Below are 14,011 nucleotides of genomic sequence, written 5' to 3'. Positions count from 1 at the left end.
TCTCATCTCCTTCAAGGCCTTTGCACCTGTTTTTTTTCCTGCCTGCTGAACATTCTGCCTTCATCATTCTGCTTGGATAAACCTTCCTCATTCTTCAAGAGTCAGTTGTCCCATTCAGTTTGTATCATTCCCCTTAGTAATCCTTTCCTGATCCCTCAAGTTAAATTATGTCCCTTTTCTTTTCATAGCATCTTGTGTATTTCCTTAGTTTATCTGCTCAGGTGTGTTTGTGTATGTATGTAACATCTGTTTCTCTATTAGAGTAAGCTTCATGATAGCAAGGGCAGGCTGGTCCTCTTATTAGTCTGTCCTAGGTGCTTAGCATAGTGCCCAGATGGAGAAGGTTCTCCATGGTAGCTAATAAGTTTTGGAGTGGAACTTTGAATCTAAAAAGTGTGGTTCTAGAGCCTGTACTCCAGACTGCTCAGCTTTGCTACCTGAGTTCTGTGAAGTGAATGGAGCCTGTCTTACAAGTGGCTTCTGTAGGATCTGTAGGAACACGTTCTCTTTAGTGAACCTCCAAATGAATCACAGACAGTGGTTCTCCTAGCATGCACCCATGAGATAGCATGCTGTTTGAAACCTTGCTCATTTCCTTGTTCTCTTTAGAAAAGTGAGGTGCTTGTGCATTTTATCAACATTTCTAAGAATACTACTGTAGTAATATATCCTTTACTCGAAGATGACATCTACAGGTACAGATTTGGTTTTTATTTGATGAGGTATATGTTTTTCTTAAGTTGGAGGTAATGAAGGCGATGATAAGAGAAGAGGACAAGGCCTCTTGTTGGAATTTGCTCGAGAGAGACTGGGAGTATAAAGTAGCTTAGGTAGGCAGTGTCTCTGAAAATCATGACTATATTTTCTAGTATGTGAAATTCTGAGAGAAGTGTAATACCATGACCATGCTCCTAATTAGAAGAGTACTTAGTCTGGCATTAATTACTATTTGAAAAACAGTGGCAACTTGCCTACTACCCTTCATGGAATAGTCATTCCCACACACAGAAACAAAAGGGGTGGGTACTGATAACATAATCATAACAAAATTATTAAGTCTGATTCATTATGCATCTGGTGAAGAGAAGCTGTTGTTTTTCAGGGGGAAGAGGACACAGGGGAGACGCCTCACCTTTGGTGGAGTGATACGTGTAAAAACCCTGATAGTGTTTCCCTTCATCACAGACAAGAAGCTGTTTTTGAATTGTTGGGAGGTACATGGAGGAAATGCTGGGTTGTACTAGGAGGATGGGAGGCACGGCATGTGGTTTAGGAGAGCATGTTGCAGCTGGGTGTCTGATGAGTGGTCTTATTTATCTTGCTGCTGTTAGTGATGTAGCAAGAGAAGCAAGTAGAGAAGGTGCCTGAATTCAACAAACAAAACATGGCAATCACCAAACAACAAGCCCATGAGATATTAGTATTCTAAATAACTGGCATTCTGATATTATAAATAAATGCATATGTCAGGTTGTGACCAAAAATCCTTAGTTACTGCTCATGTTTACTTGTGGTCATAGTTGTTACAGCTGAGAGAAGCCTATGTGTTCATGTTGTAAAATAACCTTTTTTATGTTCGTTGAAAAATTTTTTTTTTTTTTGCAAGAAACTCCTTTTTTTAAAAAAAAAGGTTCTTCTTTAAAATTATCAATTGGCGGGGGGGACAGGAATACATGTTTTTTAAATAATTAGTCCAAAAAAAGTTTTGTTAGAAAATTTGAAAGATTTGAAAATACAAGCATATATGTTTGTATTGTGAATTACCTCTATAAGCTTGCTTTTTTGCTTGTTTACTTTGTTTTTGTTTTGTTTAAAGGAATAACATCACCGGCAGAAATTCCAGCAGGTACTATTTTGGGGTTGACAGTTGGGGATCCACGAATAAATTTGCCTCCAAAGCGATCCAGAGCTTTGTCCAATCCAGAAAAATGCCAAGGTAAAGTGCTTGCAATACCCCTGGTTTCCCTCATTTTGTTGAACACAGTCCAGTCCTGTTAACAATTCTGTGTTAAAAAATCGGGGATCTTTACCTTCCTCTGCTATGAGGCAGTTATGGTCAGAGGACATGGGAGTGTGTCTTTCAGCTGTAAACCATGGAGCTTGTGTTCATTTTTAATTTTTTTCTGAGTTCTCTATTTTTTAGTATCTAGTAAAACCTGTCTGCAAACTGAATTCTCTGAGATGCCTGGTGTTTCAGAATTTTAATTGTGAGGAAGGGATCTGCACCCGCAGCTGGTCTTGTGCTCAGTGGAAGCCTCTGTTTGACCATACAGATGATCCAGGTTCGAATCCTGGCAAGGCCATCCCAGGTGCTGAAGTATCAGATTTCTTGTATTGACTGATTAGAGATGCCTGAGGAAGCTCATTGGCTGGAGGAGGGAGTAGGTGTATGAGTGGGGCTTGCTAAAATTTTAGTCTAATCTGGGATTTGCAGCAGTTATGATAATGTCTTCTTGTATTTACTATCATTTAAACACCATTAATTGGAAGAATAATTAAAATTAGCTTGTGAATTTTGGGAGAAAAAATGCAGATATGTGTTCATAACAACTTTAGATCTTTTTTTTTTTAACCTTTTCACATGTAATTAGATAGCTTACTAAGGGTAATAAACTCCCTGTCAGAACTTCACATAAAAGGTGGATAGCATGAGAGTGGAGTTTAAACATGCATAGGTAAGTTAGTTAATATGGAGCCTAAGACTTTAATCAGTGAGTCACTGTGTCTTTGTTTTTTTAATACCAATGTGGTCTAGTGCAACAATAAAAACTGTAGCATCTACTGTGCTATTAAATGCTATCATAACCACCTGAGCTCTACTTCGTTTCTCTTGCTACTTCAAATCCTTTTTTGGAATGAGGCAGTCCTTCATTAAAACCTTCCTAAGGCTTTTATCTTAATATGAATTAGTTTCAGGAATATTAAAGTCTGCTTTGAGACACATGATTTAATTTCCACTATAAAACCTAACCATCTAGTTAATGGCATTCCATTAGAACCTGTATCAAGTACTATAATTCCTTTGAAGATATATGAACTACATAAAGAATTAGACTTTTTAAAGGTTTAGTATTATATCAATATTATTAATAAGTGTAACATCTCATTTAGGAAAACAAGTCAAAACAAGGGGTAGAAGTGTATTTTGGTGGGGTGGGTAAACTAAAAAATCAATCCTTGTAGAGTCTTAATTTTAAAACAGTTTCAGTCTGTCTGTATATCTGCCTATTTTGACTTAGATCAAAAAGATCAGTTCTGGTGAAGATCAGTTCTGGTGTGACTTAAACCATAAAGAAGGTGTTGCCTGCTTTGAATGACAAATGATTTTCTTGTGCGTATTGTGAGTTAGAGAGCTTTTTAAAGAGAAGGTACATGAAGAACCTGAGGTGATGACATATATTCTCAGATGCTTTGAAAAAGTTTAATTGATCATTAGGTTCCTAAGTTCAGATTTAGTATTATGAATGTGTTTTGCAAATCTTTTTCAATTTCATTAACACAGCACTTCACTATATAAGTAATTGGCTTTCTAGGTGAGAATTAAAAATATAAATCTGGTAATGGGAGTGTAGCTTAGTGGTAGAGCATTGTTTAGCATGCACAAGACCCTGGGCTCAACACCCAACAACGTAGGGTGAAAAAAACCACCAAAATCCCAAATCTGTACAATATTTTCTGTTATCCTATTTGTTTCCGTAAGCATTCACTGATTTGCTTTGATAGATTATTTTAACTAGTCCCTGTCTGCCAGAGAAGAATTTGTAATAACATTGGTCAATGGGGACTAGAGTGTAGTTCAGTGGTAGCGTGCAGTGTGAGGCCCTGAGTTTAATCCTCATCACCCTCTTCCCTTCAAAAAAAAGGGGGGGAGAAAAAAATATTGAATTTACACTGTGCTTATGGGATTATTTTAATCCTTCTCTTTAAGCACTCTTTGGCTATGTAACTTTGCTACCCATAGCACGGGAAGAGTCCAGAATGGTAGGTGGGAGATCATTCCTTTACTTTTTACAGCTCTTGCAAGCACTTTTAGAGCCCAGAGCTGCAATTGACCTCCAGGAGTGCCCAGTTAATGCTCATTTTTGCCATAACTTCTCTGTTTCTGCTTTTGGGTTGAAAACACACCATGTCTTCAGCTGGGCAACTTAAACTTGAATACAAATTTATAAAGCAGACTGAATTTGAAGGCTGTAGCCTTTCTACCTGGTAACCTGTGGCAACCCTGATCTTTTTACTGTCTTCATAATTTTGCCTTTTCCAGAATGTCTTACAGATATTGCCTTTTCAGGTTTGTCCCTTTTTCTTGGTATAAATGTGCACCTAAGATTCCTTCCTGTCTTTTCATGACTTGATAGCTTATTTCTTTTTTGGTACTGGATAGTATTCTATCATCTAGAATATTTGAAGATGAGGTAGTGCTTGCCTGTGCCTTTATACCTTAAGTATCAGCCATCTCTTTTGTCTGCAACTCAGTTCTGTTACTCAGATCCGTGTCAAAGCATTCTGGGTACACCAGGATTGTTGGGAAGGGATCTTGCCACTCCTAGATAGGATGTGAACCTTCACAGCACATAGAAGGTGCTGGAGACTGTTGTTTAGTGTCTGTGTGAGGAAGAGCAGCATATGGAAGCAGTTGTTGCTTATAAGCAATTTAGATCTCAGCTGTTTGTTAATTTAATTTTCTCCAACTTTGTTTTCCCCTGAAATCTCTCACATTGTGGCCTGGTCACTTCCAATTAATTTTTTTCCCAGCCATCAGACCCACACAGGTATGTGCTTTTGAGTGATGTTTTTGTGTTGGCATTTTAGAATCAGCCAAAATCATGATTTGTCTAACCATTAATTTTTTTAAAAAATTCAATTCAGCAGAATTAGTCTTAAAAGATTTTTTCCCCCTAGTGATTACACAACTGCATGTAGGAAGTATCTTCTATCAATATATGTGTTTATCACTGAAACTCCCCCTTATCCAGTAGAGCACTTTCTGGAGTGGCATGCCTTGGGACAAAACCGTACGTTTCACAGAAAATATGCTCCTCTTAAGGGAATGGAGGAATATGGTTTTTCAAAAATAGCTTCATAAAAATAGGTTATGAGAGACTTGAGATAAGGGGCAGAAGAAGACATTTCTTAGAATTATCTTAAACATGGAATTCAGTAGTTAGAGCTAATTTAATGTTGCAATACTTGCTTCCTATGCATGAAAATAATTATTAAAGAGCTTAGCAGCCTTTGTGGCTTCATAAACTGTGAAACCAACTGTTAAGAACTTGTCAAGTAAGTTCTGTAGTTAAATAAATGCCTATCAAGCCAGGTGTGGTAGCACACACCTGTAATCCCAGTGGCTTAGGGAACTGAGACAGGAGGATCACAAGTTCAAGGCCAGCCTTAGAAATTTAGTGAGACCCTGTCTCAAAATGAAAAATAAAAAGGGTTGGATAAACTAAAAAATCAGTGGTAAAACATCTCTGAGTTCAACCCCCAGTACTCCCAAAATATATAAATAAAATAAAAGCCTATCAAATATTTTTCTTGTCATAAAAGGTATATTGCCAGCATTTAGAGTTTGATTCATTGATTTAAGGATGTGGTTTGAAGGATATTTCTTTTCCTTCTTAGATAATGAGAAAGTTAGACAGCTGCTTCTGGAGGGTGTGCCTGTGGAGTGTACGCATAGCTTTATCTGGAACCAAGATATCTGTAAGAGTGTCACAGAGAATAAAATCTCGGATCAGGTAACTAATAGAGTAAGGATTACTGGTAAAATCATGAATGATGGCTGAAATTTATCATTCTAGAGACCATAAAAAGTGATTTTGTACCTTACAGAGGCTCACAGACTTTATTTTCAAACATTTTATGGATTCCTTATTCATGATATATATTGTGATTTTTTTTTCTGTTCTTAGAAAAGAATGATCTCTAGAAAATGTATTTTTTATCAAAGTGATAATCTTATGGTTTAAATACATTGTTCTTTAATCATTTTTGCCCCCTTAAATGTTCTCTGTCTCTAATTTCATGGTGAATGAGCTCTCACCAGAGCCAGGTGTTGTATTAGATGCTGGGATAGAGGACTGTAATGTGGCTGAGGTATAGGGTACTGAGGAAGCCTCTGAAAAGGGTTCTGAACCCAGAGTAGAGAAATTGAGGACTGCCTCCAGGATGGTGGAGCTGGTATTTGCACTTACTCTCAAATAGGAGTCAGAATTAAATTAATCATACTTCTTGGTGGGTAGGGTTGAGGCTTCGGCAGAGAAAGGATTTCAGGAAATGAGAACAATTGTGTGCAATGACCCAGGCCAAATGACCCATTTATGTATCTCCTAGCAGGTCAGGAGCTAGGAGTCAATAGGGGGTTAGGGGATGAAACTGAAATGATAAATGGGGGTCAGAGCATAAAAGAGTTTGAGGCATTTAAGATTTTGGACTGATGATGTAGGGCACCATTGAAGGTTTCAAGGCAGGCCATAACATGATGGTATTTCACTCTGGCAGCCATGTGATAGGTGGATTAGACAGGGGAAGGAATGGGGAGTGGCTAGGATCTGGAAGGAGGTCTCTGGTTTGGATGTCTGCAGAAGAGAGCCTTGAAATAATCCAGATGGGATTATTTCAATGATGACATGATGAGAGTCTGAATTGTGGCAGTGTGGCTGGAGTAGAAGAGCTGGGGTTTTTAGTATACCTTCTAGAAAGTAAAATTGAGAAGACTTGGTGGTTGGCTGGAAGTTGAAAAATAGGAAAGGAGACTTGTAGATTAGCTTCTCACATTTTAGCTTGGATTTAGAATTTCAGTTGAAAGAGAGCTAGAGCCATGTACTACTTTCCCCAGGTTCTAGAAAAGTGCCTGTTCACTATATTTGCTCAGTAGATATTTGAAATAATGAAAGTATGTTGTTATCCACTCCTTAAATTCCACTAAACAAATCATTTATATAGCATCTTCTATTTTAAATCATTCAGGCCTGGTGAGAAATTTTCTCAGAAGCCAGGGTACTTTTCCAATTGTTGTTATTAATTGTACCTTCTTTTACTTTTTACTTCTTTTACTTGTTTGTCTTGAATTATTTTCTTCCACTTCAGGATTTGAACCGGATGAGAAGTGAATTGCTGGTGCCTGGGTCACAGCTTGTTTTAGGTCCCCATGAATCCAAGATACCTATCCTTTTGATTCAGCAGCCAGGAAAAGTGACTGGTGAAGAGCGACTGGGCTGGGGAAGTGGCTGGGATGTCCTACTCCCAAAGGGCTGGGGCATGGCTTTCTGGATTCCATTGGTAAGTTACTTTTTGATTCCGACTAACAGTTGCAACATTTAAAATACATCCCTAATAAATACTAAGTGCCAGACTTTGGGTACAACTTAGAATCTAAGTGGTATATTTCTGCCCTTAGATCTATAATCTGGGATATGGATACTTCATGGAAACAGTCCTTGGAGCTAGATTCTCATTACTAAGACCTGTTGTGACATATCATAAATTTTTGAAGCTTTTAAAGGTGGCTTGAGTTTTTTACTAATAGCAACAAAATGTTGTGTTTTTAACTTGAAGAAATCCATCATAGTTTAAAAGCAAAAGACAACTTTCATGGATATATAGAATATACTTTTTTACTCTTATTTTTAAAAAATAATTATTTTTTAGTTTTAGGTGGACACAGTGTCTTTATTGTACATTTATGTGGTGCTGAGGATCGAACCCAGTGCCTTGTGCATGCTAGGCAACACTCTATCACTGAGCCACAACCCCAGCCCATAGTACTCTTATTTTAAATTTTTTACTAAAATCTATTCTGTTTTTTTTTTTCTGGTTAGTATAAATATACTTTGATGCTAGAAATTGTAAAAGGCATATTAGAATGTTAGATTGATGTAGGTAATTAATTTTTAGCCATTAGTTCTTAGTGCAAGGGACATTCATTTAATGAAATCCAGGAGTGGGAATACTTTAAAGTAATTCCACTTAATTTTTTAATTATGAAATTCAAGCATACAAAAAAGAAAAGATACTAATATAATGGATGCCTGCATCCCTCACCTGCCATCCAGCTGAAGAATAAAACATACAGATTCCCTGGAAGTACTCTGTCCTTTTCTCCAATCTCATTTCTCCTTCTCCTGAAATAATCACCATTCTGGCATTGTGAATGTTTGTGTCCCACAGTAAAATAAGTACATGTGACATGTTTTTAAACTACATACTTCATTGTATTTATGCTTGTCTTTCTTGGTGTGTTCACTCGATACTGAGCTTTTTCCACATTGGTTGAAGAAGTTCAGGCCATGGATTTTCAGAATTATCTCACCATATGTTTATCTGTTTTCCTCTTGATGTACATTATGTTGTTTCCCGTTTTCCCCCTACAAACAATTAAGCAATTTCACTTTAAGTTGGTTAAATTGAAAATAGCTCTTGATGTTTCTTTCAGATCTACCGAGGTGCAAGAGTTGGAGGGTTAAAAGAGGCGCTGATGCATTCTCAGTATAAAAGGTTACCTCACATCCCGGGTGACTTCCCAGACTGTCCTGCTGGGGCTCTGTTTGCTGAAGAGCAAGCCAAGAATCTCCTGGAAAAGTACAAAAGGTAAGGTGCTGCCCTTTCTAGTCTGTAATGGTAAGGGGATGAGAAGTGCGGGTGCTCCCTGATGAGCAGTTGGGAGGAGGCTGCAGTAGCTCCTGATGTATAATGTGGAGTCTTCACAGGCTTGCCTTGAGTTCTGGGTCAGCAGGAAGTAAGGAAGAAGATATTACTTATGTCACAAGATTGTTTTATATGTAAATGGTTTTTATTGACCCATCTGGGTTACAACTTTCCTCCTGGTTATTTGCTGCCACCTGAACTGTGGACCTGGGTTTTAGACACTTGCCAATAGATTCTCATGCCATTCCCCCACTCCATGGAAGCTGTACTTTCTAAGAACTGTTTATAAAAGCAATACCTATTTATAATTTTTTTTTTTGGTACCAGTGATTGAACCCACGAGTGTTTAACCACTGAACTACATCCTCAGTCCTTTTTTAATATTATATTTAGAGACAGGGTCTCACTGAGTTGCTTAGGGCCTCACTAAATTGCTGAGGCTGGCTTTGAACTTGCAATCCTCCGCCTCCAACTCCAGAGCTGCTGGGATTACCGGCATGTGCTACTGTACCCAGTTTTATTTATAAAATTTTAAGAAAACTATTGAAATATGTAAAAAATTCTTTATAAATTGAAGTAGACCCGCCATCTGGTGAAGTCAACACTCTTTATATTTAGTATCTATTTTCTAAACTTTTTTCCTTTTGTGTCCTTCTTTGGAGATGAACAAATGAGGGCCTTTATTTCATTTATGTAGGGAAGTACATATGAACATTAGAAATCTGTATTCCCACTAATTGTAAGTTCCCAGCACAGAAGTGCACTTGTGCGTGCACTCTCTCACACTCTCTCTCATTTTTTTTTTTTTGTACTAGGGATTGAACTCAGGGGCACTCGACCACTGAGCCACATCCCCAGCCCTATTTTGTATTTTATTTAGAGACAGGGTCTCACTGAGTTGCTTAGCGCCTTGCTGTTGCTGAGGCTGGCTTTGAACTTGTGATCCTCCTGCCTCAGCTTCCAAAGTCACTGGGATTACAGGCATGTGCCACCATGTCCGCCTTCCCACTCTCATTTCTTGTGGCATCCTCCATGTGTAGCTAGTGCTGATGCATGGTAGGCCTTAATAGCTTTCATTAAAAAAAAAAAAATTATTTTTTGTCTGCTGAATGAGGGAATAATCAAATGTTGTAGTTCCTTGACTGATGGACAGGTAAATAGCTGATAGGACGAATGGTGATACATTCCTGAAAAGCTAGCTCACCAGCTCTTTGAGGGCAGTGGCCTCTTGCTGTATGTCCTGTGTCCTCCCATAAAACACAGTTGAGGTCCTCTATGTGTTTGTGAAATAATAATGATGATAATACTATTTTTCACTATATAGACTTTTTAGTGCATGTACATTTTCCATTGGTACAAATTTTTTAATAAAAGGATTATATTATATTATTTTGAAATCTGCCTTTTCCATTTAACAGCATATTGTAGATAGTTTCCCCATTTTAATAAATATGACTCTAAACTAAATGTTGGCAAACTTTTTTGATAGTGGGTCAGATGGTAAATATTTTTGGCTTTGTGGGCCCTTCGTCTCCATGACAGTAAATGCTGCCATTTTGGCATGAAAGCAGCAGCCGTGGATGACATAAAAACAAATGAGCGTGGTTGTGTTCTAATCAGACGTTTTTTTGTGGACACTTGAATTTGAATTTCATATAATCTTCATGTGTTGTAAAATATTACTTTTCCTTTTTGCAACCATTTAAAAACGTAACAACTGTTCTTAGCTCATGGGTTGTACAAAAAAAGATATGGGCCAGATTCAGCCTGTGAGTCACATAGCTTGCTGGCTGTCACTCAGAGTACAGCTTGAATGAGTCCCTAGGATTGCAGAGTTGGATGTACTGTATTTTACCAGTGGCCCTTTTGGTTATTTCCAATATCTTTTTTTTTTTTTGGTTATTTCCGATATCTTGCTGGATGCTTCCGTGAACATCTGTCTGTACACGTCTCTCTGGGGACTTACTCATCTCTCACATGCTTATTTAGAGCCTGCTGTGGGTCTGGTACGATTCTTGATTACAGCAGGGATGAAGCAAAGTGTGTTCCTGCCTTTGTGGACTCATGATCATGTAGAGACTCTGTTCTTGGTGGAATCACATGTTTCTGGGCTGGTGGGAGGATCCGGGAGAGGGCAGGGGGGTCCCTGATAGGATTGGGCTCGGTTCTTCCATTTTCATAGTTGGAGGGTGGACTCTGCAGTCTGACTCCAGATCTAGGTTCCTTAGACTCTGTGGGGGAGATTAGGTGGCACGCGTTGGATTGTGACTGTCTTCTCAGTGAACAGAGTGTGAGGTGCAAGAAAGGGAGCGGGGTTGTCGGAGATTTAAGGAGAGAGGAATTGTAAACAGTTTTCTAAGAGAGTGGAAGATTGAATTGGCTGGAGAAATATAAGTGATTCAGAAGAAGGCTAAGAGAGCATCCACTTGAGTTTTGTGTTTCTTTAGTAAGATTCAGGACTACCATGTGTTCTTCCCCAGCTGTGTTCTGTCAGTTGGGTGCTGACTTGGGCACACTGGAAAGTCACTTAATGGACATGGGCTTTGCAGGTGGAGAGGGTTGAGAGCCCATATAATGGAGGGACTGTCCCGTGATCCCTGGAGTTGTAACCAGCAGCAGGGATGAGGGAACAGTGAGGATCACAGAGAAGTGGTAGCAAAGATTAATAGGAGGCTCCAGTGGTTGAAGAATGGGGGTGGGGGGGGGGTAAGTGGGCTGAAAGTAGAGGAGTGATGTGCATAAAATTGAGATTTTAAGGTGGAGCAGAGTTGGCAATGACCAAACCTGAGGGACGGCCAGGGGTGTGGGTGCTTGAGGTGAGATAAAGTAAAAGTAGTGAAGTACAGAGGCCCCAGGGCACTGGAAGGATGATGACTATAGATGCCAAGGCCACTGGAAGTGACATTAAGTGTTTTGGGGGCGGAGGGGAAGGGGGTGTGGCTGGTAAATGGGGCACCTGGGAACTTGGTAGAGGACTTGACCAAGGAGAGCGAGCCTGTGGCTTGTCTGATGGCATATGCTTCAGGGAAACTGGAATCAGGAAGAAAAGGAAGGAAAAAAGTGGCCTGGGCATATCAAGACCATCTGCCCACCATGGACCGTGGGCAGTGAGAAAGAAACAGCCATTGTTGGAAAGGGGCTATAGGACAGCAAGAACAGACCTTGGGCTAAATGCCTGTAGGTGACATACCTGGTTTTAAAAAAAGTTGTCCATATTAAGGCTTTTAGTCTACCGTGCCCGTTGTTTCAGTACTGACTTTAGGATCTCACCTGTAGCGAGGGGAACGGTTCCTGTCACTTTCACCAGTGTGGGCTGTTGTCCTGTTAATATTGGCCAACTAAGGTGAGAAATGATGTCTTAAATGTTTTGTTTTATTAACTAGTGAGGTTAGATATTTTTATGTTTTTCATTATTTTATGCTTCTTATAAATTACTCATTTATTTATTTTGCTTCTTTTTCTCTTGGCATTTATCTATCCTTCCTTTCCTTTTCTCCCTCCTTTCTTCCGTTCATCCCTCCCTCTCCTTCCCTTCCTTTCTCCTCCCCCTCTCCACACCTTTTTCCTGTGCTGAGGATTGAATCAGGGGCCTCACACGTACTAGGTGTGTGGTCTCCCACTGAGCTACATTCCCAGCCCTGCTTTATTGATTTTTAAGTGTTTTTTTCTCCTTTATCCTTTCTCATATATATTGCAAATATTATTCCCTGCTTTATCTGCTTTACAATTTTGAATTTGTGCATATATTAACACATTTTTTCTGATGTTTTAGACTTTAGTGTTCTGCTTAGGAAGTCATTTCCAATTGCAAGATGTCTGTTTAAAGGACATTACAATGCAGTGGTTCATGCATCCATACTACCTAGGTTCATATCTTCACTCAACCACTAACAGCTCTGGGGTCTTAGTTTAGATAGGAACCTATCCCGTGGACAGCTGTGAGAATTATATTAATGAGGGTAGTGCTAATCGTTAGAACAAACAAACCCCATATGTCAGGAGCTTAACACAAAGATATTTTATTTCTCACTCGTGGAATAATTGAATGTGGTGTTCTTGATCAGGGGATGGGGTTCCAGAGATCTGGGGATCTTCTATCCTTTGGTTTTACCTGGGCACTCAGGGTCTTTGCATACAGCTGGCTGGGGAAGAGCATAGGGGAATATGGGCTAGGCCTAGAAATGATGAGCAGGTCACTTTCACTCACATTCTATTGGCCTGGTCCATTTGGCCATAAGGAAAGCAGTGTTCAGGAGGAAGATAAAATGCATTCAGTGAAAACCCTAGGCAGTGGCTGCACAAGGATTGAATAAGTTTAGATGAATGAAGCACTTGGAACAGAGTGGTAAGTGTTCAATAAGTATTAGCTATTGTTATTGTTATCACTCCAGCCTTTATTGAATTTATGTTAGTTAAAGTAGGATGGTACTGCCAAACAGGAAGCCATTTCTGACTCAAACCCCACCCCCTACTTCCTACAGTCTGTATTTTCTTTCTTTATCCAATATTGCTGTATACTGAAAGCAGAGAGAACAAGTCAAACATGAACCCTTTCTGTCTTATGACCTAGTGTCTGTTTACTTAAATATGAAATTTTGGAAGAAATGGCTTAAATACCTTTTTCATGGGATTAAGGAGTGTGTGTGTGTGTGTGTGTGTGTGTGTGTGTGTGTAGTGTTAGGGCTCAAACCCAGGACCTCCTGCATGCTAGGCAAGCACTGTAACACTGAGCTACATCCCTAGCCAAGGACATATTTTTTTTTTCTTTAAAAATCTACCCAAGGTTTGGGATATAGCTCAGTTGGTAGAGTGCTTGCCTTGCATGCACAAGGCCCTGGGTTTAATCCCCAGCACCACACACACAAAAAAAAGTCTACCCAAAATGTGTGTATATTTCATATGGATTTATAGAACTTAAAGGTTTGAAGAATTATCGTGTTCTGCTTAACCAAGTTGCAGCACTACATACACTATGTATAGATGGGCTTCTTATTTGAGGAATTGAGAGAGGCAGCTGTTGTTATCTCTCTGGACTTGGAAAGATGTCTGGGTGGGGCAGGTGCCTCTTAGAAAGCCAATACACATTTGATTCAACCTTGAGAGTCTAGCTCAGTGGGCCCGATTAAGCCTACAGGATCATATCCATGGGAGAATCAGAACACAGCACATAATAAGAAGTAAATGAGGGGAGGGTTGTATGGGCTTGTCTCAGAGTAGATCATCCGACAACCTAAGGATGCAGTCTTAAGATGCCCAGGCCAGTAGAGCCAACAGTAGGCCAATTCCCTACTTCTTAGCTTGTAGTATTTTTCAAAGGCTTTTCCTCATTCACACATTGCTAGAAAGGTCATTTAGTGTGACTGTTGTG

The 14,011-nt window shown here is 39.3% G+C and overlaps 1 protein-coding gene across 2 annotated transcripts in view; it reads left to right on the top strand.

Annotated features, from left to right (window-relative positions):
* Pop1 (POP1 homolog, ribonuclease P/MRP subunit) overlaps positions 1–14,011 on the top strand; it is a 34,254-nt gene that overhangs the window by 15,870 nt on the left and 4,373 nt on the right. For both annotated transcript variants that reach the window (XM_071602221.1, XM_027953103.2), the window contains exons 10-14: positions 1,103–1,214; positions 1,817–1,936; positions 5,620–5,735; positions 7,087–7,278; positions 8,432–8,586. In XM_071602221.1, coding sequence (XP_071458322.1) covers positions 1,103–1,214; positions 1,817–1,936; positions 5,620–5,735; positions 7,087–7,278; positions 8,432–8,586 — 695 coding nt within the window. The remainder of the gene's footprint in view (positions 1–1,102; positions 1,215–1,816; positions 1,937–5,619; positions 5,736–7,086; positions 7,279–8,431; positions 8,587–14,011) is intronic.

The sequence above is a fragment of the Marmota flaviventris genome, chromosome 15, assembly GCF_047511675.1.
Source record: "Marmota flaviventris isolate mMarFla1 chromosome 15, mMarFla1.hap1, whole genome shotgun sequence".
Lineage (NCBI taxonomy): Eukaryota > Metazoa > Chordata > Mammalia > Rodentia > Sciuridae > Marmota > Marmota flaviventris.
This window is presented reverse-complemented; position numbering and strand designations above follow the sequence as displayed.